The sequence below is a fragment of the Crocodylus porosus genome, unplaced genomic scaffold (genome assembly GCF_001723895.1).
Source record: "Crocodylus porosus isolate Cpor-Errol unplaced genomic scaffold, CroPor_comp1, whole genome shotgun sequence".
Taxonomy (NCBI): Eukaryota; Metazoa; Chordata; order Crocodylia; family Crocodylidae; genus Crocodylus; species Crocodylus porosus.
The window spans coordinates 11179801-11206096 of NW_017728914.1; the positions used below are offsets into that span (position 1 = coordinate 11179801).

General features: G+C 40.8%; 1 protein-coding gene across 3 annotated transcripts in view; it reads right to left on the minus strand.

Annotated features, from left to right (window-relative positions):
* The window catches only part of TENM2 (teneurin transmembrane protein 2), a 1069972-nt gene that overhangs the window by 129587 nt on the left and 914089 nt on the right, over positions 1-26296 (minus strand). For 2 of the 3 annotated variants that reach the window (XM_019534873.1, XM_019534874.1), the window contains exons 9-11: positions 26021-26216; positions 22513-22614; positions 3767-3961 (exon numbers count right to left, since the gene is read on the minus strand). In XM_019534873.1, the coding sequence (XP_019390418.1) occupies positions 3767-3961; positions 22513-22614; positions 26021-26216 (493 nt within the window). Of the gene's footprint in view, positions 1-3766; positions 3962-22512; positions 22615-24692; positions 24738-26020; positions 26217-26296 lie in introns of all 3 variants that reach the window. The other variant, XM_019534872.1, reaches the window with a different exon arrangement.

Genomic DNA, 26296 nt, shown 5'->3' on the forward strand with positions numbered 1-26296 from the left:
GCCAAATGAAGTATGCAAAAGGTTATTTTAACCTTTCTTGTCATGTTACTGGCCTTTTCTAAGTTCAGAGTTAATACGGCTTGCTTTCTGCAATCCATCTATCTTCTAAAAACCTTATCTTTTCAAGCACCAATGATTAAATCATCTAAATCCTTCTTCCTACCTTAAAAATTGACTAAAGCCAAAAACTTCATTAATGCAGGGGTAAGGGAAGCCTCATATCCTCCCAGAATATTGAATGTAACTGCTATTTAAATCTCTGAAAACCAAGACAAAAGGAGTTAATGCTCCTGTAAGACCTGCCCTACAACCTTTACTCCGACCCTCTGGTTAGCAACTGGAGATACATTATAAATAAGTTTCAGCTATGGATTCCCTACAAAAAGCAGACAAGAAGAAAAGGTGCTACTTTATGTGATACATTCTGTCTCAGAATTGTATTAATTCGTTTCCTTTCACAGTATCCAGTTGCCCTTCACTGGGCATGTCTACACAAGACACTACTACTCTGTGGTTACTGTGCATTCAGTTAGTACTTTTATAAGTGAGTGCTAACTAAATGAGCTAACTGGAGTTACTGTGCAGTAGTGCTGGTGAATGCCTTTTAAGTGATGCTACTGCACAGTGGCCTAATACTACTGTGGAGTAGTGCCTCAGCATGGTTTTTCCCATACAACACTACTGCACAGTAGTATCAGGCTACTGTGCAGTCAGCATCTTGTGTAGATGTCCCCACTGTTACATACAGCTTTGGTGGCTGGATCAGGGAATACTTGAAGAAGGTTGTCACAGCTCACATTGTAATTTGAGAAGCGGTGTTTTTGCATGCCAACGGATAATACACCTCTTTTTCCCCTAAAGAATTAGATAAATTGTGCATGTAGAGACAGCATGACACCATGGAAGTCTTACTGGTTTGGCAGTGTACATGACATTGTTCTGTTACAACAGAGATAAAAGTAGGTAGATATTTCAGAGAGTTAAGTGTAGTAACACTAGCTAATCAAAGGTGGCTTGTACATAAAATGTTGGGAAACAGAGTAAGTATAGCCTGCTTAAGTTCATTAAGCCTGGCCTAATGCACCTTTGTCTTTGTGATGATACCACAGACTGCTCGTTTCTCCTCTTGTGCTCACTCACATACTCTGTTCCTACAGCGCTTCCTGTCATCTAGAGGGATAGTGTGCCATGATGTTTGCTAAAGCAGGATGGGCCAGCATTCACAAAAGGCACCATAAGGATTTCAAGACAGGGCTTAACTGTATTTCTTGGTTGTCAGAAGTTTAAGTATAAGCATATTCTGTTCCTGAAGGGAATGCTGCACTTCTGTTGAACCTTATCTCTGCCTTAATAAACTTCTTGGATACTGAATTTGCCTTCTTTTCTGTGGTAACACATGTTAGGGAGAAAAGGGCACTTCCTGGGAATATCTCCCTGCTGAGTGGCTCAGCTAACACTTCTGCCCTCCATTCAGTTGTAAGGACTGTAAAATTTTAATGTCATGGAATTTGGACTGCTAAGCCCACACTGCATAACACACACTACACAGCAATTTTCAAGACACATGATTATTCTGAGTAATCAAGCAAACTAGGTTTATCTTAATCATAGTGGAACTAGCACCCTGCTGTTATTTCTTATAATGATGTTTTAGGGGGTTACAGTGTCTAACAGGCATAGAATTTAATTAATATTCATAGAATTCCTAAAAACTACAATTTATATCCAGGTGAAACAGCACTTAGGATACTGCATTCAGCTCTGGAAAACTTAACACTAGAAAGATGCCAAGAAATTGCAGGGGATCTGAAGAAACAGGAGTGACTGTCAGGAGAGACTGACTTATGAGGACAGACACAAGGTAATGAATATGTATAGTCTTACTAAATGATAACTAAAGACAGTGAGATGGAGCATGTTTATAAGTATTTGAATGGTATAATAACCAGGGAAGGAGAGGGACTGCTTCATGTGCTCCTAGGTGGAATTAATGGAATAAAATGAAAGAAAGAAAGCTTAAATTTACCTATCAGGAAAGGTTTCCTAATAATATCTTCTTTGAAATTTACTCATACTATTTAATCAACAAGGTGGAATCTCATGACTAACCTTAAATATGACTAACCTTCATATTAACTAAACAGGACTGGACAAAAGAGTAGAGTTTGTTCTAAAAGTTAATTCTTGGATTCATGGGACCTGGTGTGGATGTTGAAAGAAGTGCTAGAACCATTCCTTTCCATCTCTGCCTTCTAATTTTTACCCTTACATGAGAGTGGTAGGCACCATATTATATAATGTTTGAGCATCTCCTTCAATCTTCCACTGCTAGATGAACTGTGAATTACCTTTACTGGGAGGGAGGAAGGGCGTTACAGAATAAATCTGTAAAGGCCTCTGAAATGAATAGAAATAACATCATTTACTTTAGTGGGTTTTGAACGAACTCTTTAATGCATCTGGGGTTAAAAGCCATTTTCTGGGAGAAGCTGATAAAAATGCACTTTATAATGGTTGACTGTAATTAGTTCAATGGTAGCAGCCTCTGTAGCACTGACAAAAATCCCATACAGATTTATGGATCCAGTCTGTAAGGGTTAATTGCTACCCATAGCCAAAACACTGGTCTCCCAACAATAGGACTGAGACATACTTGTGTTATCTGGGAAAGCCTTAATTATCTCTGCCTATGTTTTCTGGTGACAGAGAGCTGTTTACTAGGCTATTAGATGAACAGGTGCACTCTGCCTAATTCCTAGCAGACAGACTCCTGCATCAGTTAGAATATTCAGTACGGAGCCAAGGTTTGAATGAGCTTGGTCACAGACCTATTATCTCAACTAAAGAAATGCTCCCCTTTTTAGGTCAGAGGTGATAAACACTGGCCGGTCACATGGAGTAGCCTGAACTAAAACTGACAGGCTCTCAGGATGAGCAGAGGACTTCAGAATTTTGGCAATTCTCCTGAGCTAATTTTCCTTATAAAACAATACAATTACACTTAAAATAAAAGAGGCAGCTCTCTGATTTATGTTGTGGCACCTTTTGCAAAAGTAATCATGAACAAAACCATTGTGGAATTCTATCTATGACCATATTTGGTCAGATCATTTTGTTAAATACTCTCATTTTTTATATACACAAAAAATGACTACTTAAATTTTCAATATAAAGAGCTTTTTAGCATTTGTTAAATTGCTACCATTTCTGTGTACCATCTACTTTTCTTTAATTCCATGTGATTGTGTTTAACAAGAGTAATTTACCCTACATGATGTCTCTAAGTAGCGTGGATATCTATAGTCTTCCAAACCTGGCTCTTCTCTTTCTGTATTAATAGTGACTGAAGCATTTGCCTTTTGTGGGTTTCAGTTATGCCATTTTGTAAACCACCTTTCATTTTGTTCTCCAGTTTACATTAAAAATGTTCAATAAATATAATCCATAAAAAAGGAAAAGAATTATCTTGATTCTTCAAAAAAATCTCTCAGATTTACTTGTAGCAGACAATTCTAAGGGACATTTCAACCACTGCAGAATAACTACAATATTAACTACACAGCAGATCAAAATACAATTTGAAGTTTCCCAGAGCAGTAAAACTGAATGGACTCCATATATGAAATGCCCACCTGTGTACTGTCTGCTAGAGCAGATTTAAACTCCAACATTATGGAATTCCTTCCCCTTCCCTCCCTACCCTTTGGGTCTGTAAACCCAGAAGATACACTCAAAGCATACATAGAGTTTGTACTGTAACATTTACCTTCTTCACAGTTCTCTCCTTTGTAGCCAACAGAGCAGACACAATTCCCTTCAACGCAAGTTCCATGACCTCCACATGAGGGATCAATACACTGGCTGATGGGTACATCACATTCTGGCCCTTTCCAGCCACTGTAGCACAAACAGGTTCCTTTGGAGTATTGTCCATTACCACTACACAGAACAGGGCACGCAGCTGGATAATTGAGTGACAGAAAGAGATGATGCACAGGTTTATATTTGTACTCTTACAACATTGCTTTAAAAAGTTACTTTAAACCTTCTTTTGGATAAATATAACCATGTTTATTTATCAGAAAATGCAGTCAATGTGTAGTAATTTAGCTTCTGATCACTCAAATATGATTACATATATATAAGTACATATATATTTTTAGGCTATAGATGCTATTTATCTCAAACTTGACAACTATGGGGACTACGGAAACGTCTGGAATGGCCACTATTAACAAGTCAAAATGAATGGATTTGATTCTGACATCACATTAGTTTTACATGAACTGGGTGCATCTACATGAGACATTTACTGCGGAGCTACCTAATTAGCTCCACAGTAAATGTCTCCAGATCTACACGTGCACCCCTATTGGGGCACGCAAAACTAATAAACTCTGGAGCAGGCTAGAACTTGTAAATACAAGTATTAGCCTGTTCTGGAGTTTTTTCATGTGTAGTAGTGCATGTGTAGATACTGCCCTGGCTGGCTGGGGCACAAGGATGCTTCAGTGCGAGTGGCTGCCTGCTGGCTAGACCCACAGTGAAGCACTCTCATGCTTCAGCCAGTCCCTCTGCAGGGCTGCTCCAACTGGACTCAATGTGCTGTGCACGAATAAATTCAGGAGCAATATACAGAAGAGTTTTTTGCTCATGGGCACATGTTGAAACAGCACACCCGGGAGCAAAAACCTCTGGAGCAATAAGCCCTGAAGTTTATGTGCACATTAATTGCATATGCCCACTAACTTTTGATTTTCACGGATGTGATAGCAGAGTATTGATGTGTTCCAAGGCAGTCCAATCACATGCTGTTATGCCTCACTGGTATGGCCTTTTTTTTTCTTCCACAGCATTTTTGAATGATCTAGGCAACTTTTCTCACTAAAATTTCACCATTTTACTTTGTAACTTTAATATTCTTATACCAGCACCTTGGGCAAAGTGATTACTAGAACCTTCATCTGCAGTGTTCACACCCTGCCACCAAAGAAAAGCCTGAGAAGGAACACCACAAATGGATATCATAATCTACTTTCACTTGGGAACCCTGCTGTCTGGTGGAATTTGAGTCTTGAATCATGAGCTCCTAAATAATGTGTAGGAAGAGTTAGGTACCTAGGGATGAGATTTATAGTGGAGAGGTAAGTTTGAAACCTTGTTCTTTGCATGGAGTGCCTATCCCATTCAGGGTGTACAACCACAACCTAGAGGAAGGTATGAGAGCCTTTTCCTTCAAATGCTAAGGCGGAACCAGTCCTTTCAAAGAAAGCTAGAGAAGGTGATGATGTAAAAGATGGCAACCCCTCCCCCCCGCCACTTTTTACCAACAGTTCAGTGATAAGAGCATTCACTTGGGATACGAGACACCTTGGATCACATCTGCCTAATAGGATATGAACCCACATCTCCCATAGTAATGCCTAAACCATCAGGCTATTTTGGTGTCTCAGTCCCCCTTGTTGCAACCATTCCACTTTCTTTAGAATAATTACATAATAATTGAGCCACAGGGAAAAAGTCTAAGAATGATTCTATAACATTAATTAAGGCACTTACCAGGAAAAAGGGAAAACTCAGTTCCTTGCTACAATTAATATTTTATACACAATGGAACAAATCCAGTAAAAGGGACCAAGCACTATACTCCATGCTGACCTATATCCTCAGGATGAGGGCTCCCTCTTGAGAGATTTTTAGTTCCTCTCAGGCGGAGAAAGGATTTAAATGTGGGTCTCTTCTAACAGGTGAATGCTCTAACCACTGGACTACTGGAAAAGGAGGTATGCTCATCTAATTTCTTAAAATAGTTAGAGATGTTCTAGAGCAGGCCCTACAAGAGTGATAGGTGGATACCTATTTTCTGGAACTTGATGGTCTTAAATACAAAACACTGAGAAGTTTAATGCCCTCAAAAGTTGGTAGGTTGTGTGTATGCACAGCAATGGAAATGTATACACCTAGGGAGTTTAGGCGCATGTTTTGTGAATGTTAGAAACACAGAAATATTGTATTTAGGCCCCTAGAGAAGCACATAGGTGCCTAAGTCCACCACATAAATTGAGTCCTATATGAACTGCAGTGTCTGCCAAAGACTGGGAAGCTGGTTACCAGACACAGATAAGGAGAAAATGTGGATGACAGACAGAGAGGGTCTTGGGAAGGGAAGAGGGTACATTACTCTGTTTGATATTAAGTGGGAACATCATGTTTATTCAAAGCTATCAGAATATTGCTGCTCAAGATCCATTCTTACTTTGCTCTTGCTTTTACTTCCACCTTAACTTGAACCATTCAGAGGAACCAAATTATCAGATTTGCTGTGAAAAAAATGTGGACATAATACTATTCCATCCATTTCTTCATCACATACCTGGGACCAGCCCTCATTCACTTGAGCTGTTCCACTGACTCCAGACAAAAGGACTGCAAGGCTAGGTGTTTGAATCTGCAATAATTTTCAGATATTTTTTGAAGTGAAATATTTTTTTACTTGAACAGTTATCTATCATTGGGGGTTTGCAGGTTACTTCAGTTTGGAAAAGAAACCAGTGATGGAGTTGGGTATCTCTTATGCACACCTGCTTATTTACTGAGTGTTGCTTCTCCAAATACCAAAAATCAAGTAGCAGAAGCTAGTTTCTTTGCCGAAAATGTCTATGCCATGTTATAGATAACACTTGGCCCAATAACTCTCTCTCTTTCCTAGTTTCCCCTAAGGTTTTTTTTTGCTATTGGTATTTCTATGTCTCTGTTTGGTTTTTCGTTGTTGCCTTCTCTATCTCTATCTTTGATCCAACACCATTTTGCATACACATATATTATCAATATACAAACACACACACATATATATTCACACACACATACAAGGACATATACTTTATATAAATTTAACTTTGAACATTTGAATTAATCTATGTCATAAAATTCAAAGTAAGCACAGATAGATTGACACAGTTGAACCTATCTACTAAAAAGAACTCCACATTTTGTAAGCCTAGGATTAAAAGACACAACTTCATCCCATTATCATTAGCCCAAGAGAGCCCAGGGCTATGAAGCATGGGGAGGAGTTCATCTCTGGTAGGCTAGATCCATCTCCTTAGGCAAACTAGATGGACCTGAATGGAGTGACATCTCAGCATGAGGGCACAGATTCAGTGTCTCGACAACAGAGACAGTGTGAGGATATTTCACTTGGCTGAGATAATATTCAGAACAATTAATTGATTTTGAAGACAGGAAAACAGCCCAGCATGAACAAGGTACTTTTATAAAATTCTGAAAATCCTCTATATTTCTTTAACATGTATAGAGGACAAAACTCACAACTGTAATTTAGAGATGGACAAAAATCCTTTTTTATACCTTGCAGTATGTAGCTAGTATTTTATATGCATTTAAGCATTACGTACCTTTATCCAAACTCAATTTTCTCTTTGTTCTTAGACAAAGCTGTACAGATTCCTTTTTATATGAATCATTAAGTACAAAACTGGCACATTAGAAATAAAGTTCTTTAATATTTTACTGACCACTGTGAGTTATAGTGGAGACAGATGTGGTTTGAACTTCTTACCAATGATCTCAAAGCTGACCTTCTGGGAACACTTCCTCTTGAGGATAATTAATTCAGTCTCTGTAATAACTCAACCCAGGACTTCCTTTTAGCAGAGATTAAGCTGCTACTGCTGAGATATTATGCATAGTTTTGCATGTGTTTGAGAGAGATGGATTACAGCTCACTAGAGACTAAGTTAAAATCACCAAACACATTTCATAATCTGCTTCAAACTGGATTGGAAATAAAGTCCAATTGTTGGAAAGATCTGTATGTAACAGGTTACCTACGCTACAATATCCTGTTCCATAGATCTGAAGAACATTATAGTTACATTACATTCTACTATGCTGGGTCCTGAGCATTTACTGTAATTGCCAAGGTATTGCATTTCAATTGCATATGCCAGTTTATTATAATTATTTATAAATATACCCTAGGCAAGGAGCTATACTCTAATGGAAACAGGTGCAAATTTAGTTAATAAAGCTGTACTTTTTAAAGTGAGAGCTGAATTTAGTTCCATAGCTATACAGCAGTGTCTTACATAATTTAGAATTGAACCAAAATTGCAAATGTAGCTGTCTAAGGCTAACATCTTAGAACCCAATTAAGCCTACTTTGATATAAGTGGGCTGATTTTCGAAAGGCCTCAACAGCCCAAAATCCCACTGAAAGAATAAGCTTTGCAGAATGCCAGAACCTTGAGACGTTGTTTCCTCTGGCTGGTGAAAATGATATGATCAGGAAAAATGGGACTTAATTCACTTATCCTTTTGCTCAACATTGTGCTAACAACAGTAAAGGTGTTTTCAGAGCGTGGGAAACCAGTGCAATTTACAGCAGCTTTTAGGTTGCTTTAATTCATGCTTAGGAGTTAGCATTCATATGTGACAGACTTACCCGACCGAGCTCCAATGACAAATGAATGCAGGGAATATAACTTGGGGCTCGAGAATGAATGGGAATATAACTTTTAGTGCTGTTTCAATTTTAGGATTGTCATCAACAGTTTCAAGAGATGCACAATTTTGCCTTTGCTACATAGAGGGTGTGTCTACATGTGTATTTACATGCATCTAAACTTAATGTGCTTTTGCTTACGGCACATTAAGGTGATTTAGGCACATGTCTACACATAGACGTGCTAATGCACATTAAGGAGCATTAAATTTAGGCATGAATAGCTAAGTTACATTAGCACATGTGCAGACATGCTGACGCACATTAATGCAGTTTGTATCCACTGACGGCCGCCACATTAATGTGCATTAGTGTGTTTACGTGTGCATTAATGTGACTTAGCTATTTGTGCCTAAATTTAAGGCTCACAGAACCTTATATTGCCATTTGTAAGGTGCACTAAGGGCATGCACATGTAGACATGTGCTCTTAATGTACCTTAAAAATGGCAATTTTAGGCTAAGCCCATTTAAAAGAGCCACAAGTGCCCAGAATGTCCTTTTCTAATAAATACGTCACTCTCCAAGACAAATGCGTAGTACACAAAAACATACTAGAAGTTCCAGAATTACTCAGAGCTTGCTGTGTAGTTCAGATATGGAATCAGATATGGCTATGCTTAAATAAGTATGTACCCAAAATATGTGGTCCTTAATGACAACCATGAACTAAAAGTTCTTAGTTATGTTGCCAAAACTTGAGGCTTGCCAAGCTCCCTATTCTTGTTCTATCAAACTGCACATTAGCAAGCATGAAAGGGATTCGTAGAAGAATTTCCAGGAGGACAAAAAAACTCATCAGGTGTGTCAAATCTCTGACATTCAGAAACCATTTGGGGAAAGCAGCACACGCTGACTTAAGCACTAAAGTATGGATGCTTTAATTAATCCGGGGTGAATTTAATTGCTTTAGTTAAGTGGAAATCGGGTTAAAAATGATGCAGAGCATGCTGGGGTGTGTTAAAAACATGACATATGAGTTGGATGAATCGATAAATTAAAAGCGCACAGATGTTTTAATTAAACCCAGGGAAGTTAACGAAGATCGCTGGAGACTTTTAAGCCTATGATTAATTCAATTCATTTAAAATACCTGTAGAGATATGGGGATGCCTCCATTTTGAGAGTTATAAAAGTTCTCAATCAATAAGTACTTAAGCTCTCTACAAAAAATTCCATGATTTTTTTCTAGGAGTGACTGAGCAGCATTAATTACATAATGAATATTTACATTCTTTTGAATTCTAAGCAAGGTTTTGCTTTTGCTTTGGCCAACATTTATAAACAGGGCTATGGATTGTCTCATTATTATTATTATTATTGGTGTGACCTTAGATGTCACAGTGAAAGCTTTTGCTCTTCCTTCCTGTACTACCCCCTCACACCTTATCTACTTGCATTAGATAGGTGGTATACTTATTGTTACCGTAACAAAAATTTCTACTTCATAAAGTATCTTTATACATGGTGTTATCTCATAGAATACTGATGCCCCTCTCCTTTCTGTGAAGACTAAAAATTTCAGAAGCATAACAAATATTAGATTATAAATTCCTACAGTAATAAGCAATAGCCATAAACAGTCCCTAGGAATGGATAATTAAAAATGCTGAATATGTTACTAATATTTATGCTATTCACTGAGCCATATATGGTCTAAATATCATTTCTCATACCCAATCCTACATTTAGGATGGAGAGGGGTGAAACCTACTTGCTACCTTCATGAACATGAAGTGTGGAGCGGCAGCTGGCTACAGCTGCAGATCTAAATGTAGGTGGCCTCAAAAACAGGGAAAGTATGAAAAAAAGTTGTGTAGACATCACCCAAAAGCATGACACCCTCTTTGTTATCTATGGGTTCTGGGTTGTGAAAGCCTGAGGAAAAACAACTATGTTAGAGACAAAACTGATGATGTACAGAACAACAAATTATTCCTTCTAATCTCTGCTGAGGACTGTTTGAGATGTTGAAATAGACAGTTCTTAGAGGCAAGCTCAAGTTTGAATCTTGAACAATTTATACGCTGAAAAAATAGCGAGAAGGATTAGGAGGTATCTAAAATATCTTATCTTAGAGGCTTTCACTGCTATTTTGGTAGCGAAAACAAACTGGGAGTTAAAAAATAGATAGGGTTTTGTGGTTCTATGAAAGACCAGAGATGATCATTATTAAATATCTAAAATTCTGCCAGACTTACAAGTGCCTGAAGTTCTTAATGCATGTGCACAATTCACCACATGAAAGTCATTCTACATGTATGGGAAAGGACAAGAAAAGAAAAAGATGCTTCTTTAAGTATTTTAGATAATATTTTGTCTATCCTCCAATGGAAGAACGCATACCCCTCAATCATATTGTATCTGCCCCTTTCTAGTGCTTGGTTTTAGTTGGTACTGAAATTGAGATCCGTACTACTCTGGAACAGCCTTTACATATAAACCAATCATTCTAATCTAGTTCTAAATTCAAATGTAAGCATCTCCAAAGGACAGGGATGTTCACATTTGGAATGTGGATTCAGGATCATTGCTGTTACTACAATATATACAGAATTCATATCTTAACTTAATTTTCTTGCCTGAAATTTTAGAGGTCTTAAAAACAAACTGGGAGTAAAATAGGGTTTTGTGGTTCTATGAAAGGCCAGAGATGATAGTTATTAAATATCTAAAATTCTGCCAGGTGAGATAGAGCAGGAAAAATGGGGGGTGGAGGAGTGAGGGGGTGTAGCACTATACTTCAAAGAGTAATATACATCCTCAATGATCTGGATGGGGTCTGAGGAGGGGCAAAATAAGGCGCTCTGGGTAAGAATGCAAGGGGGGCGTGGGGAAAGGGACTTGATAGTGGGGGTCTATTACAGACTGCCTCACCACGGGAATGAGCTGGACCTGGAATTCTCAGGTCAACTCACAGAGGCAGTCAAGTCAAGGGATGTGGTTGTCATGGGTGACCTAAACTACTTAGACATCTGCTGGGAGGAGCAGTCAGCCAGGTCTGACTGCTCATGTAGATTCCTAGCTGGGATACAGGACCTCCACTTAACCCAGGAGGTGCACTTAACCCAGGAGGGAAGTCCTTGCTGGACTTGGTCCTTGCCACAGGCAACAACCAGGTGAGGGGTCTGCAGTTGACCTCCTGGGTGACAGTGATCATCGCCTGCTGGAATTTACTATCCAGTGCAAGGTGGTGAAAGCAAGGCAGAGGTCCTCCACTTCAGGAGGGCCAACTTCTGTAAGCTAAGAAGGTTAGTAGGAGAGGCATTGGGGTCTCAGAGCTTCAATGACATGGGAGTCCAAGATGGCTGGTTGTTCCTCAAGGAGACAATCCTCCGAGCTCAAAGGGAGTCAGTCCCAATATGCACCAAGGGGGGCAGGAATGCTAAGAAGCCCCCATGGCTTAGCAAAGGCATCCAGGGATGACAGAGGGCAAAAAAGAAGGTGTACAAACAGTGGAAGCAAGGGGCTATCATCAAGGAGGATTACACCTGTGATGCTCAGGACTGCAGGGAAGCTGTTAGGAAGGCCAAGGCAGAGACAGAACTAGGGCTAGTGACCAGAATTAAGGATAATAAAAAGTCCTTTTTCACATACATAGGAAGGCACTGGGTAATGTGGGGCCCCTATAGGATAGGCTTGGCAATCTGGTGCTTGTGGCAAATGAAAAAGCTGACTGCTTTAACAAATTCTTTGCCTCCATATTCCTGAATAGGGACCGAGACATCTCCCCCACTAGAATTGTGAACAAACCCAGGGGAGGCACCGCCATGCCTAGGGTCAGGGACAACCTAGTTAGGGAACTTTTGGAGGGGCTGGACGTATTTAAATCACTAGGTCCAGATGCTCTTCGCCGGAGGGTGCTGAGGGAATTGGCAGGGGTCATAGTGGGGCCCCTGGCATGGCTCTATGAGCACTCATGGGGCACTGGCCAGGTACCAGAGGATTGGAAAAGGGCCAATGTCATGCCCGTTTATAAAAAGGAGAGAAAGGAGGATCCCAGCAATTATAGGCCAGTCAGTCTGACCTCGGTCCTTGGGAAGACTTTTGAGAAAATTATCAAGGAGCACAACTGCAAGGGACCAGCAGGGGAGATAATACTCAGGGGCAACCAACATGGGTTTTTTGAGGGCAGGTCCTGCTTGACTAACTTGGTTTCTTTTTATGATTAGGTCACAAAGTCCCTGGACGAGGGTGTCAGGGTGGATGTCATATTCCTGGACTTTAAGAAGGTCTTTCACATGGCTTTCCACCACATTCTCTTAAAAAAATCCAGGTGATTGTGGCACTGATGCCTACACAGTCAGATGGGTGGCAAATTGGCTAGATGGTTGCACCCAGAGAGTGGTGGTGGATGGGTCATTTTCAGCCTGGAGAGGAGCCTGGAGGGATGTGGGGGCAGTGGAGTCCCACAGAGCTTGGTCCTGGGGTCTGTAATGTTCAACATCTTTATAGGCAATCTGGATGTGGGTGTGGAATGCATGCTGTCCAAATTCACTGATGACATAGGATGGAATTCAACACAGACAAGTGCAAGGTACTGCATCTAGGGAGAAGGAACCAAAAACACACCTATAGGCTGGGGAACACCCTTCTGGTCAACATGGTGGCAGAAAGGGATCTTGGAGTCATTGTTGACTCTAGGATAAACATGAGCCACCAATGTGAGAAAGCGGTCAGTAAGGCTAACCGCACCTTATCATGCATCTACAGATGCAGGTCCAAGGAGGTGATCCTTCCTCTCTATGCAGCATTGGTCAGGCCACAGTTGGAGTACTGCATCCAGTTTTGGGTGCCACACTTCAAGAGGGATGTAGCTAGCATTGGGAGGGTCCAGAGGAGGGCCACTAGTGTGGTCAAGGGGCAGCGGGGCAGGCCCTATGAAGAGAGGCTAAAGAGCGTGAACCTATTCAGCCTCCACAAGAGAAGGCTGAGAGGAGATCTGGTGGCCATTTACAAACCCACCAGGGTGGACCTGTGGAAATTGGGGGAGGCTCTATTCCCCAGGGCACCACCCAGGGTTACGAGGAATAACAGCCACAAATTATAAGAGAGAAGGTTCAGGCTGGACATCAGGAGACGTTACTTTACAGTTAGGGCTGCCAGGCTCTGGAAGGGGCTCCCAAGGGAGGTGGTGTGCTCTACTACCTTGGGGGTCTTCAAGAGGAGGCTGGACAGATATTTGGATGGTGTGATATGATCCCAGTACCTGTTCCTGCCCGGAGCAGTGGGTCAGACCTGATGATCTGTTTTAGGTCCCTTCCGACCCTAAGCACTATGATACTATGATACTAAACATTTTTGCTTGCTTATATATCCAGGGATCTGGAATTGGATTACGATAAACAAGAAAAAGTACTTTTATTTCTAAATAAGAAAATATTACTGAAATGAAATGATCAACAAGGCTAACTGCACTTTATTGTGCATTAGCAGATGCGTGATGAAGAGGTCCAAGGAGGTGATACTTCCCCTCTATGCGGCACTGTTCAGGCTACAGTTGGAGTACTATATCCAGTTTTGGATGCTGTACTTCAAGAGGGATGTGGAGAATCCTGAGAGGATTCGGAGGAGGTCACTTGTATGGTCAGAAGCCTGAAGGCAAGGCCCTAAATTACAGAGAGACTGAGGGACCTAGATCTTTTCAGCCTTTGCAAGAGAAGGCTTAGAGGTGATCTTACAGCTGCCTATAAATTCATCTGGGAGGTCTGGGAGGGCAGCACAGAATAGGAGATGCTCTATTTACAAGGGCACCCCATGGAGTAACTATGAATAATGGCAATAAATTGATGGAGAGCAGATTTAGGTTGGACATCAGGAAGAACTTCTTCACAGTAAGGGTGGCCAGAATCTGAAATGGGCTTCAAAGGGAGGGGGTGCTCTCCCCTACCTTGGGGGTCTTCAGGAGGAGACTGAACAAGCCCATAGCTGGGGTAGTTTGACCCCAGTGCACTTTCTTGTCCAGGGCAGGGGGTCAGACTCAATGACCTAGTGAGGTCCCTTCTGACCCTACCATTTATGAATCTACTCTGGAATAACCTCTTATTTATACAAGCTCTTAATTATGTTGAAGACAGCTCAGAGTTCACATGTTCTAAAACCCCCTAAAAAGAATGACCTACAACTTTTTGTGTACCTAAACGATACTCACTTTAAAGCCTGTTTTCTCAAAGTATGACAAAGCTAAAGCAATTGTTGAGTCCCATTTGGAAGTTGGAAACTAGCCTTTTCCAAGAGCACTGCAAGGATGGGAGGCTTCTTTAAAGAACTTGCTTGCACAGTAATCTGCATCACTGTATATACCTCCCTGTAATTAGCATGACACACTTTACAAACAGTCTTCGGCTTTACCCTTTAATCTTCAAAAAAATCCATATATTTGGGGTGAAAGCTGAGGACTAGAAGTTTCTATTCCTTGGAATTCCAATTAGTCGGGTTTCCATTCCTTGTTCTACTTCTGACTGGCTGTGTGCTTTAGACTTTCTGACTATATTTCTCTTTCCACCTTTTGTCCTCAATTGCCAGGCTTTCCCTTTACTTTACATCTAAGAAGTAAAGAGTTCACCATGGACCACTTATTTTCTGGCCTCTGTTTAGACCGTCAATTACATACAATTACAAAGGAAGATGCTGTGGTGGAAACACCTGTTCCCTGTAATTGGACTAAGGCCACTACCTCATTCTACAGAGGCCATGGAGCACCGGACAGATAATGACTTTTGGTCACTGCCAAGCTGGGGTTCAGGTGAGTTTACTTGTTTTGCAACTGTAATTGACATTTAATGGTACGAACATGTTTGCAAGTGATATGATTTTTTTCAAGATACATAACAGTCATGTAAAACTGGGAAGAAGCCTACCGTGAAGAGTAAAGATAGAAGGCTAACTTTTGAACCTGGAAATTTTCACATGGCAGCCAGCAACACTGTCAATCTGTCAGTAATACCATCAGTCAACTAACACTGACAGCTGTAACACTGGGAGGACTGTGAACAAGATTTGGAAACTTAGGGCATGGACATAAGTTATGTTTGTTAAGCAATTGACTCCTGAAAGTGCTCTAGAGCTGTGCTGCAACGCATGTCCTGCAGAGCACTTTTAAAGTGGTGAATCACCTGACTAACCCTCATCAAATGAGGGATCAGATGAAGGTGCTCCACTTTGGAATGCCTTCCGGAGCTTGTGTTCCCTAGAGTTAATTTGTCACATGTCCCCCAGGGTTGTCTGCAGGAAGGTCGGGGGGAGAGTAGAGGGGGAGCAAGCCATGGACTGGGGTTTGCCCGGCTTGAGCTGGAGGGTGAGGCAGGTGGGATGGAACTTCCCCTGACCTTGAGCCCCTCCAGCCCACAAACTTCAGCCTACACCTCCCTCCCACTCCGCTCTACCTTCCTGCAGACAGCACTGTAGCTGGGCTGGTGGAGAGGGTTAGCTCCTCCACTGCCGGCAGGCTTGATCTTCCTGACCCAACAGGTGAACATCTGTTGGCTGGTGGGGGAGGAGGGTGCTCTAACTCATGGGGCTTTATGTAAGCTGATGCAAGGGAAATTTAGGTTGGCTATTATGAAGGATTTTCTTACTATGATGGTGGGCATTGGAACAAGTTACCTAGACAGGTTGTGGCATCTCCCTCCTCAGAAGTTTTTAAGAGCAGGTTAGAGAGACACTTGCTTAGGATGGTTTAGTTATGGATGATCTTGCCTTGAGAAAGGAGTTGGACTACATGACCTCCTGTGGTCCCTTCTAACCCTACTTTTCTATGATTCTATGATTTTTCAGTAAAGTACTTTCTGACTATATTTCAATTTCCTCCTTTTGTCCTCAATTGCCAGGCTTTCCCTTTATTTTTTTTCCCAGTCACTAGATAGTACCACCAGGCTCCTTCTCACACAGCGCCATAATCAGTACAGACCTCATTTGGGCAATACTAAAATGTTTTAACTTCTTCTGCATAACATCTCTAAGATTTTATACCCATCTGCACAGCTAAACTTCTTTTCCAGGATCTCATCATATCACCTCTCAATTATAGCAACAACTTTTTCCCTGGCCTTGAAAAATGTAGTCTCGCCAGCTCATTTTCGTTCAGAGCACTGCAGCGGAGATCATTTTCCTAGTCTGTCGCTTCGACTTCATCACTCCTGTTTTGGATCCAATCACTGGCTCCCCCTTCACCATTAGATCAAATACAAGCTGCTTTTTACAGTCAAGGCCCTTCATTCATGACACATCCTCCCTAACAAATAATCTCTTTCACTATGGAAATGTTGCCTCCCACCTTTGATTGTCACATGATGCCAGCTTCCATCACAATCTTGTTAAATTAAACAAGCACCTTTGTGTTTTCTCCCATTCTGTTCCTCCTTGGGGAGGGATGCCCTGTAAATGTCCACAAAGCTGCCTCATTATCTCTCTCCAGGTCCCTCATTAAAACTCTTCTTTGCTGTGAGTCTTACAGAAATCTTGACAACAGTTAGGCTGAGACAACTGCCTACCACGCTAACCAACACTGTCTCATTGTCTCCTTGTACTCACCCTTCTATTTGTTGGCACTTATACTCAGATTATAAATTATCTAGGGCAGGGACATTCCTTTTCTTCTGTGTTTTCCCAGCATGTAGCAAAATGGTGTCTAGTTCCCTGACTAGGACTGTTAGGCAGCATGGTGGTAATAATAATAATAAAATCTTTCTACTGTCTTTTCCCTTTTACTTAAGCTCTGATCTTTTTCTTGTTCTACCACTGCTGATACCAAAAACAGTATCTTGCTTGTGGGTACCTGCATTTCCTATGTAATCTATGTTCTATTTCCTCTCTGACTTCTAATTTGTCAATGCACTAATCTGAAAGGTTTCACTTGAATAACACACCAGATTAAGTGGAGGGAATGGGATTACATATGGACTGCCTTAGAGGCCATAAGCACAGTTGCTTCTGTGCAGAGTTAGGGAGCACTGGCAAAACACAACAGAGGCCAAAGCTATTCTATCAGAACCCATCCACTTCCTTTCAGAGTGCTAAGGACCCTGGTGTACCTGACATACGTTCTTCTTCTATGACTCTGGGCCACCTCGAAATGACAACCACAGTTTTTACACTAAACCCATGAAAAAGGAATGTTAATAAGTAATGTAAAAATGTTATTGTAAGCAGAACCCCATTTACTCACCACGGAGAAAAGGGAAGTTTCCTATAAGAAGTACAGTACAAAAAATAACTGAATGCTTGCTTAGGAAGCAAGGTGCACTCTTAGGAAGCAAGGTGCGCTTTCACTTTCAAACTGTTTCACCCATCAGACTCCCTCCTACACGGTTTTATTCAATGGGACTATTTTGCGCATTAGATCAGGAAAAGAGAGTGCCATATAACCTATTTATTAACAGTGGATTATTTGCACATAAGAAGAATCCCTGCTCTGCTAACAAGTCTCTCAGCAACCCCAGGTTCAGAGTGCCAAAGAGTTTTATCAGCCTGTAATTAAAACAGTTTATGTTTTGTACTAGAAACACTGGTTTTCTTTAATGATAGCTGTAGAGCAGCAGGAGTTGCCATTCCTAGTGATAGCACTTATTTACCTAATACTTTAGGATGTAACTTGTTAAGTTTTTAAATAGCAGGTCAAAAGTACACATGCAACGTAAAGGGAATAGTAACAGTATGTAAAAGCTTTCACCTTATTAAATAAACCATTGGGAATACCATATCTTTTAAAAATAATGAAAATAGATATGTTACAACTACAATTTATGGGCTTGGCAATTATTTTAACAAAGTGATGGACTTGAATGAAAAAAGCAATAAAACCTACCCTTGTATTTATTCTTATTAAAATGGTGCCGTCCTTTGCCAGCAAGCCGAAAACAAGCAGAACAAAAATAAAATAATGAAAATGCCACATAAGAAGAATAGGGAAAAGTTGAGAATAAATACGTATTTGAATAATGAGAGCTATTACAGATAGACAAGAGAGGCAACTGATGGAACATGGTACAAATTGCTGGTTTAAAAAAAACAAACTCCAAGCATCTATTTTAAATCAAGATATTAATTTAAACGTATTACTTATTACTTGACATAATCAATTATGTTTATCTACTAAATGCCAACTTCAGTACAGTCGGCAAGAACTATCACCAGTTATTTTGTCTGTTTTTAAACACAAATCAAGAATACCAGTTACTAGCTCTCAACAGATAGTTCAGGTCAAACAATGTATCCTTGAATTTATGTAGATGTTTATACCTTCCTTATTATTATGGTATGTGAAGCCTATGTAAACTTGTAGTGGGTATAAGTCCAAGCAGAATATCAGCCTTTGAGTATAAACTAAACAGATTTTGTATACAAATGCTTACCTTTAAAGGTAAACAAAAGTTTACCTTTAAGGACAAAATTAAAATGCAGATGACCACTTGCACATTAGCCAAACTCTGTATGATGGTGGCTTTAGATATATATTTTTTCTGATGGGGAGATGAAGGGGAAAAAGTCATATGCCCTCATGTTGGCACATTTTTTCCTGAGGGTGGGGATAGGGAGCATTTTTCAAATGTCATGATATTAAAATAAATTACAGTCAGCTTGCGGCTCTGCCAAGATAGTAGTTCAACTGGTCATTAAACAGTGAACACTGTAAAGCTCAAAAACCAAGACTTTGGCAATCATTCCTGCTTACTGACTTACGGGGAACATTGGCCAATCAAAAACAACAGAAGCATTTGTCATCAAAAACAGGAACAAACACTGGTGTTTGTCAAAGTGGGAAAAAAGAAGTATTTGGTGCTTCCCAGGAAGTGCCATGCAACTTATTGAAAAAAATAACTGAACACAAAGAAGAAATATGACATAATGTCAAAGTAACATAATAATGATTACATACTGTATATACATACTGTATATTCCCTTACTGATGCTATTACCGGCCTCTTCTTGTCATAGGTTACTTATTGCTAGCACCTATGCAAATATTTACACATAGGAGGTTATCTGCAGTGTAGAACAATTTACAATCACTTCAACACTGGCTTAAACCAAGCCCATTTCAGACCAGATGGGTTTCAGTTGGGTGTATACCTAATCAATCTTACCCCTAGTTAAAAACTTTTATTTTCTGGCTTAAATGGGGAGTTTACACCACCTAACATTAAAATGTGTCATTACATTTAATATGGTAAATGGAACCCTTAGTCATTGGACGTGATTGAACTTCCATGCATTTTAAATGAGAAGAAAGGATTTTATGGGAGGTATCTTTTATTGGAGCAACTGCATGATGGGGATAGACTTAGGCAAGCATTTGGGTAGCAGAATACCTTCTCTCAAAGGGTTCTGCCGCAGGAACAATGGAGTAGAAATATGAAGGTTGGCCCCAGTGGGCGCATCCAGATGAGCGTGCATGTGCCTCTTGCCCCATCTCAAACCCCTTGTTGTGGGGCCATAAACCCTGTGTGGGGCTATAGCCCCTGTATCGGGGGCTGTAACCCCTGTGGGAGGGCAGCAAAATATATATTCATGTTTCATGAATACGTGTATTTAGAGTTCACTTTATTATTATGATAGAGACACCAGTAGGCTTCTACATTGCTTTAACACTGTAGTTATATCAATAAAACATTGCCCAACTGATTGCTGTCTTTGTTTCACTCTCTCTGTCTCGTTATAGTGGTCTTTTGATTTACTTGTGGAGGGACATGAATTTTGGGGTATTTTAGAGAGTGACTTTGGGATTTTTTTATCAGAGATTTTTCAGTTTTCCAATACAGAACACCAGAATTCCTGCTTGGGAGCCCAGTGGCAGGACCCTGCCTGCTCAGAGCTGACACCTTGGACCCAGCTGGCTGTGGCTGACCTTCTGGCCAAATGAGGCCAGAAGGACATGCTTTGACAGTTCAAAGCAGGCCACCACACCTGGAACATCTTCCAGGTGATAGCTGCCCAGATGGCTGGGCAGGGGGAACACATGGCAGTACTGCTGCACAGAGGCCAACCCTGCAGCCACAGTCCACTGGCACCTGGCCCAGAGGGGAAGATGCCTCTACTGGCTGTGCAGTCCCCATCCGGGTCTGGCAGGTGAGCAGCAGGTCACAGCCAGGCAGCAGCCCCCACTGCCAGACTGCTGCAGTGGGTAGAGGGTGCAGGGAACTCTCAGGGCTGCTTCAGCAGTCCAGCTGGCACAAGGGGCAGTGTCCCCAGGTACCAGTTGACTGGGCCTCAGAAGCTCCTGAGAGCGAGTAGCCCTGAGCTACTTGCCAGGGCAGCTTTTTGTATGGGTGGGGCCAGGACAGGGCAGCTTTTTATACTACTGGGGACAGCACAGGTGCTGCCCTCGAGCTCTAGCTCCCCCTGGCTGCAGATCCGGGAGGAGCCAGGCAGGGTTATTTTGCCGCAAGTGGCACTATTTGCTCCACAACAAAGCGCATGTCCAAGCACATGCACTGAGGCAAACAGCCCCAGCTCAAATTTGCACTGCTTCTATTTGAGCTGTTGCAAGCGCATGTGCTTGCATGTGTGGACGTGCCCATTAAGAGTATGAGCTTTCTGCTATTGGTGAAATCCAGTCCATTAACTGATAGGAGAGGTATAGCCTAGGAATTTCAGGGCTAGTAATATTCCAGTTTTATATCATGTGCTATTAGCTGTATCTCTTCCATACTAGACATACAATGTATTGGAGCCACTGTGGAACTATGGACATGTAGATGAGTGGTCCTTCCTGTACTTCTCCACTATTTTAACCTTCAATAGCAAATCACATGGAGATGGTGTGCAGATTGTTCCCAGGTGTTGCTTTCATACAGGGGCGGAGGGAGGGCAGCTGCCACTCTGCCTGAGAGTCTCCCTAGTACTGCCTCTAAGTGAGTAAGTTGCACAAAGGACCTTGCATCAGCTCTCTGCATCAGAAGTTTGTATCAGGCTATGAGAATGTGTTAGGCTCTTACATTACTGCCTGATGCTCCCTAATTCAGACTCTCCCTAAAAGTTCCTGGCTTCTACTCCCATGTCTTGGCCCAGGCACCATAGCGGGCCCAGGTGTCTGAGGCTGCAGAGAACTGGAGCTGCCAAACTACACTGTGGAAAGGGAGTGTGGTGGTGTGGTCATCCCCTTTCCACAGTGGGTAAGCTATTCAGAAATCACTTCAGACTTGGAGATATACCCCAAACAGTAATTATATGGATTGGTCTGTTTTCACACGTACAGATGTTTTACTATTTTATATCACTAAATTACATTCTATGGTGTCTAACTAAATAAAATCATTAACAAAGGGGGAAGAAAACTAAAAACTTCCACAAACTCATAATTTCTGTACTTTTGACAGAAGACAGGGTGGAAAGGACAAGGAGAGGGGATTATGTATTGATTGAGTAATGCTGGTAAGTTTATTGAGCTATAACTGGTTGACAAGTGTCTCATAATAAAGCTGTTTGTCTGATGCAGCCTGAATAAACAGTGTATACTGGCATAAATTTTCAGTACACTATTAGAAGTGAATATGTAAAGGAGGCTCAAAACACCCTGCATTATTGCTCCATAACTCAACATGCATACATGATGATTAAATGACCCAGACAGTGATGTCTAAAGAGTGGCAGTCAAGCATTTATAGATTCTTAGATTAACACCAACCAAATGTGCACCGGTGTCACTGTGTATTTATTAGTACACATGACAATTTGGTATGCTTTGATTATATGCAGTCTTTAATGTCTTGCCAATTGTTTTGATATCTTAGACCCCAGTGTCTGTGGTATCTCTTAGAGTAAGTATATGGAACACTGCTAGTACTGAAATAATATTATTGATAAACTAAAGGAAAATAGGGGAGTTTTCTGAAGGGTTGCCACTGTGTTTCAAAGAGCATCCAAAACACACATGTTCCACAGACCACTGAATGCTCACCTCAAAATCACAAACACACAAACTCCTACATGAACCAGGAAATTAGGGAAACCTGTTTGTAGCAGATTATTTCAACATGGTGTGAATAATACCTTTTGCACAATCAGCTCCATGAAATCCTGGAAAACAGTGGCAGACTCCAGATACACACTCGCCATTCCCATGGCAGTTACGGGGACAATCCTGCACTGAATCTGAAAAAAAGAAGAGATCCAGGACACATTAGTAGTTCTTTTTCCAAGTGTCAGAAAAAACATGTTGTATGTGCATATGGAGTTTGGGATTCAACCTAATGACAAGAAGTTACATTTAAAAAGTTCCAAATATTAACCTTACTTGTTTTGATGTTTTCTAAATATTTTTGGACCCTAAGTATTTTAATTTTTAAAATATGTTTTTAGCCCTTTTTAAACATATCCAGATATCTTCATTTTTAATTTGGTCAGTGTTGTCTTCCACACATCTGTGCCAGGAATTGTATAAATAGCAACAGTTTTACAACACGTAGATAGAACTTCGGATTTGAATTAATAGAACCATAACTACTGATCTCAATTTTGTTTTGTATCAAAAGAAATAAAAGGTTTCACATATAAATTATATTTACTTTTTGGGCTAAAGTCATACTGTAGGTCTATCAACACAGAACAAATTTTAACTAAAGTAAAGAATTCTAAAAGAGAAAAGGGACCTCAAAGTAAATGCAAACTCAAATGATAACCGTCATCTTGGCCTTTCAATACTATTCACATTTGTGGTGCAAACAGAAACTGGAATGTGTAATACTTTAAAATGTCACTTTGTTGTTTTTGAGGAGGAAGCATTCATTTCCTTTGCTCCACCGTACTTTCCTTGTATTCAAAAGTACAGTGAATTCACTGTGGTGTGTGTGTTGACATCTTTTCTGCCATTCTTTCTCCTATCCCATATAGAAGCTTTCAGCTCCCTTGTGATGGTGAAAGTTTTGATAATAAGTAAGTGTGGAAGAACCTCTGAACTAGACAAAATACTGTACTTTTCTCTGCATTTCAGGCCAATTACTATCATAGCTCTATCAAGATGTCTACCTGACTGTTATCTCTTTGACCTTCCTGTAAACTGTAGTCCAGACCAGGCAACTCTTTAAGACAAGCAGCTTACTGTGTCTCAAACAATAGTTTCTGTGAGACCAGTAGAAGTACACCAAATATTAGAGGTACTGCACGTGTAGCTCACATAACATTTAGAATTATGAGGCGCCTATACATGAGCAGTGAGGCTGCTCTGACATGCTGTAATTAAGTGAGTCATCTGGAGTGTAGTAATTACCATGCTCCAGCAGACTCCAGCACCTTGTGTATCAGCATCCTCACATTTAAATATGGCAGTGGGGTTGCTTTAACTAAAGCTCATTCAACCCCCATTTTTAAGCAGGGGGACATTGATATATGAGACACTCCAGGTGCTTTAATTACAGACATTCCAACTGCTCTAATTAAAGTGCGTCCCCTCGCCGCCCCCGCCACCCCACTCCTGGAGCCTGTGTATAAACACCCATGAAAAATACCCTCTACATGTGCATATGTGGACATATACATGATTGTGCGCATGTGTGAGGACTTTTAAAACCATTTGTGGATTACCTGTGTCTTACATTTCAGTAACAAGCAACAAATACTCCTAAACTAAAGATATATGGTTTGGCTATCCTCTCATATCAATGTTAATCAGGACTTGCTCCAGTGAATCCAAGATGAAATCAGGAGAAGAGAGGAGGAAAATTAAATCCATGATATATCCATACTAAGAGAATCCATCTGCCTTAAAAATAGCTTTCTCTGTTTTTCATTATTTGACAATCTCCTCCTTAAAGTTTGGGATTATTCTCTCCCTCCTTCTTGGTGAACAGCAATGACACCCCCAACACAAAGAGGAGTATATAAGGTTCACAAAGTCTAGCAGTGCTACTTCTTAATTCCTTAATCAGATGGTGAAGAAATGAACTTTCACAAAGCAGGGAAAACTCCTTCTCAATTTCTGATATTGCTGTGAGAATGGGGAAGTTAATCAAGCACTTCACCCAACTTCATCAAGCTTTTGATAATGCTAGATGCTAATGCTAAATTGAACCCTTCCCTTTTAGCCTCCACAAAGCCTAATGCTTCTCTCCTTACTTTGCCCCTGAGCACAGGCTGTAGGCCATTTGCCCTTCATTCCACTTCTTAATGGAAAGGTCCAATTTTGAATGCTGGAGGAGATATTGGGGAGGGGGGGGTGGTTGCTTGACACTCACCTCTGCCTCCTTTTGGGGTAGTAGCAATCAACAGGCCTGTCTCCTCTGTGAAGAAAGAGGGAACTATGCATAGCACATTCTACAATATCACAGGCACCTAATTTCACCTATTTTGATATTATTCTACCTGACTGTTAGGAACTATACCAAAGCAGCTGTTGAGGAGGAAGGAAATAAGAATCGATACAATGAGAGTGATAAGGCCATTTAAATGGACCTCAGGATAGCTATTAACTAAAATAAGGCCACTGGGGAATGACCCTACCTGGAGTCACCTAGACTAGCAGGGACTACTTTTCCTAGCCTATATTGATCCTTCTTGGCCTCTTGTGGGCTCAGATCAAGCATACTAAAATCTTAGAGACACCAAAAGGGTTGGGTGGTTTGCCAGCACCAACTCAGCAAGAACACTCTAATGGATATACATTGAGAAAGTTACTGAGTTTACAGCTAGCTGGCTGTCTCTCCCAACCCAGCCCTGGTAATGATAAGCATGACTAGAAGTTACTAGAAGTTAGTAAAAACAGAAAATATTTATGTTTAGGCAAGAGGAGATACACACAGTCATTTACTGATTTTGCCCTTTACTCTATATTTTACTTATCTTTGAGTGAACAAACATGAAAAAAGTAATAATGGTTTTGGTTTTTTGAGCCACTTTTATCATCTTGCTGCTAACAGGTTCCCAGAAGAAAAGGGCTTCTAAGTTACTAAACAGAGCTAGACCTGTTGGATTAACATGGTTAGTAAGCAGGAGGGCTATAGCCTCAGAGGTCCAGTCTAAGGGTAATATGATGACATTGTTCTATCTGCAGAGAGGAAGGTAGCAAAACCCTGAGGGTTGTGCTCAAGAAAGGAGTCTACCATACAGTTTACCCTATAACTGGGATACCATCTACGTTTTTTTTTATGAGGTTTTACTGTGTTGGAGTAGTGAGGTCTCCACGGGGAGCTGCCTGTGACAACATCCAAAAGCTTTAAATGGCCAATCAGAATGTGGCTTTTCAGAACCAGTCAATAAAACTGCTTATTGATTCACAGCTGTAGGAATAAAATGTGTCCATTGTAAAGCCTCTGGGTATATTCATTTTCTTTTGAAAGACAGTTACACAGCAACAGGATCACAGCACTCTGCTGCAATCCCGGAAGCATGAGCATCTACAACTCACCTCTCAAAAGATTTCCCTCTTTTTCTTACTTTCTCTCCACATTAATCAAATGATTGCACTACTATGAAATGTTCACAAAAGGAAGAAGCTGACAGAATGCATTCACATTTAATAGAGATAACCAGAGAAAAAAAGTTCTCAGCATGGAGGCATACATACCCAAGATAACTGTACTGAAAGAAACTATCTCTTTGTCTTTGCCGTCATTGTAAAACGCCAAGTGCCACAAACCCACATCCAAGTACTGAACAAAAACAGCTTCATTCTGAACAAGAGTCTGGATGCTGCGCCGTTCTCGTGGGGATTCCACCACGCTCCATTTCTCCTTCCCGTCCAAACGTTCCATGAAATCGTACTGAGGGGACAGACACAGGAATACGTAAGTGTCGCAATGCCACAGATCAAAATCTACAAGATGCCTTGCCTTTGCCTAAA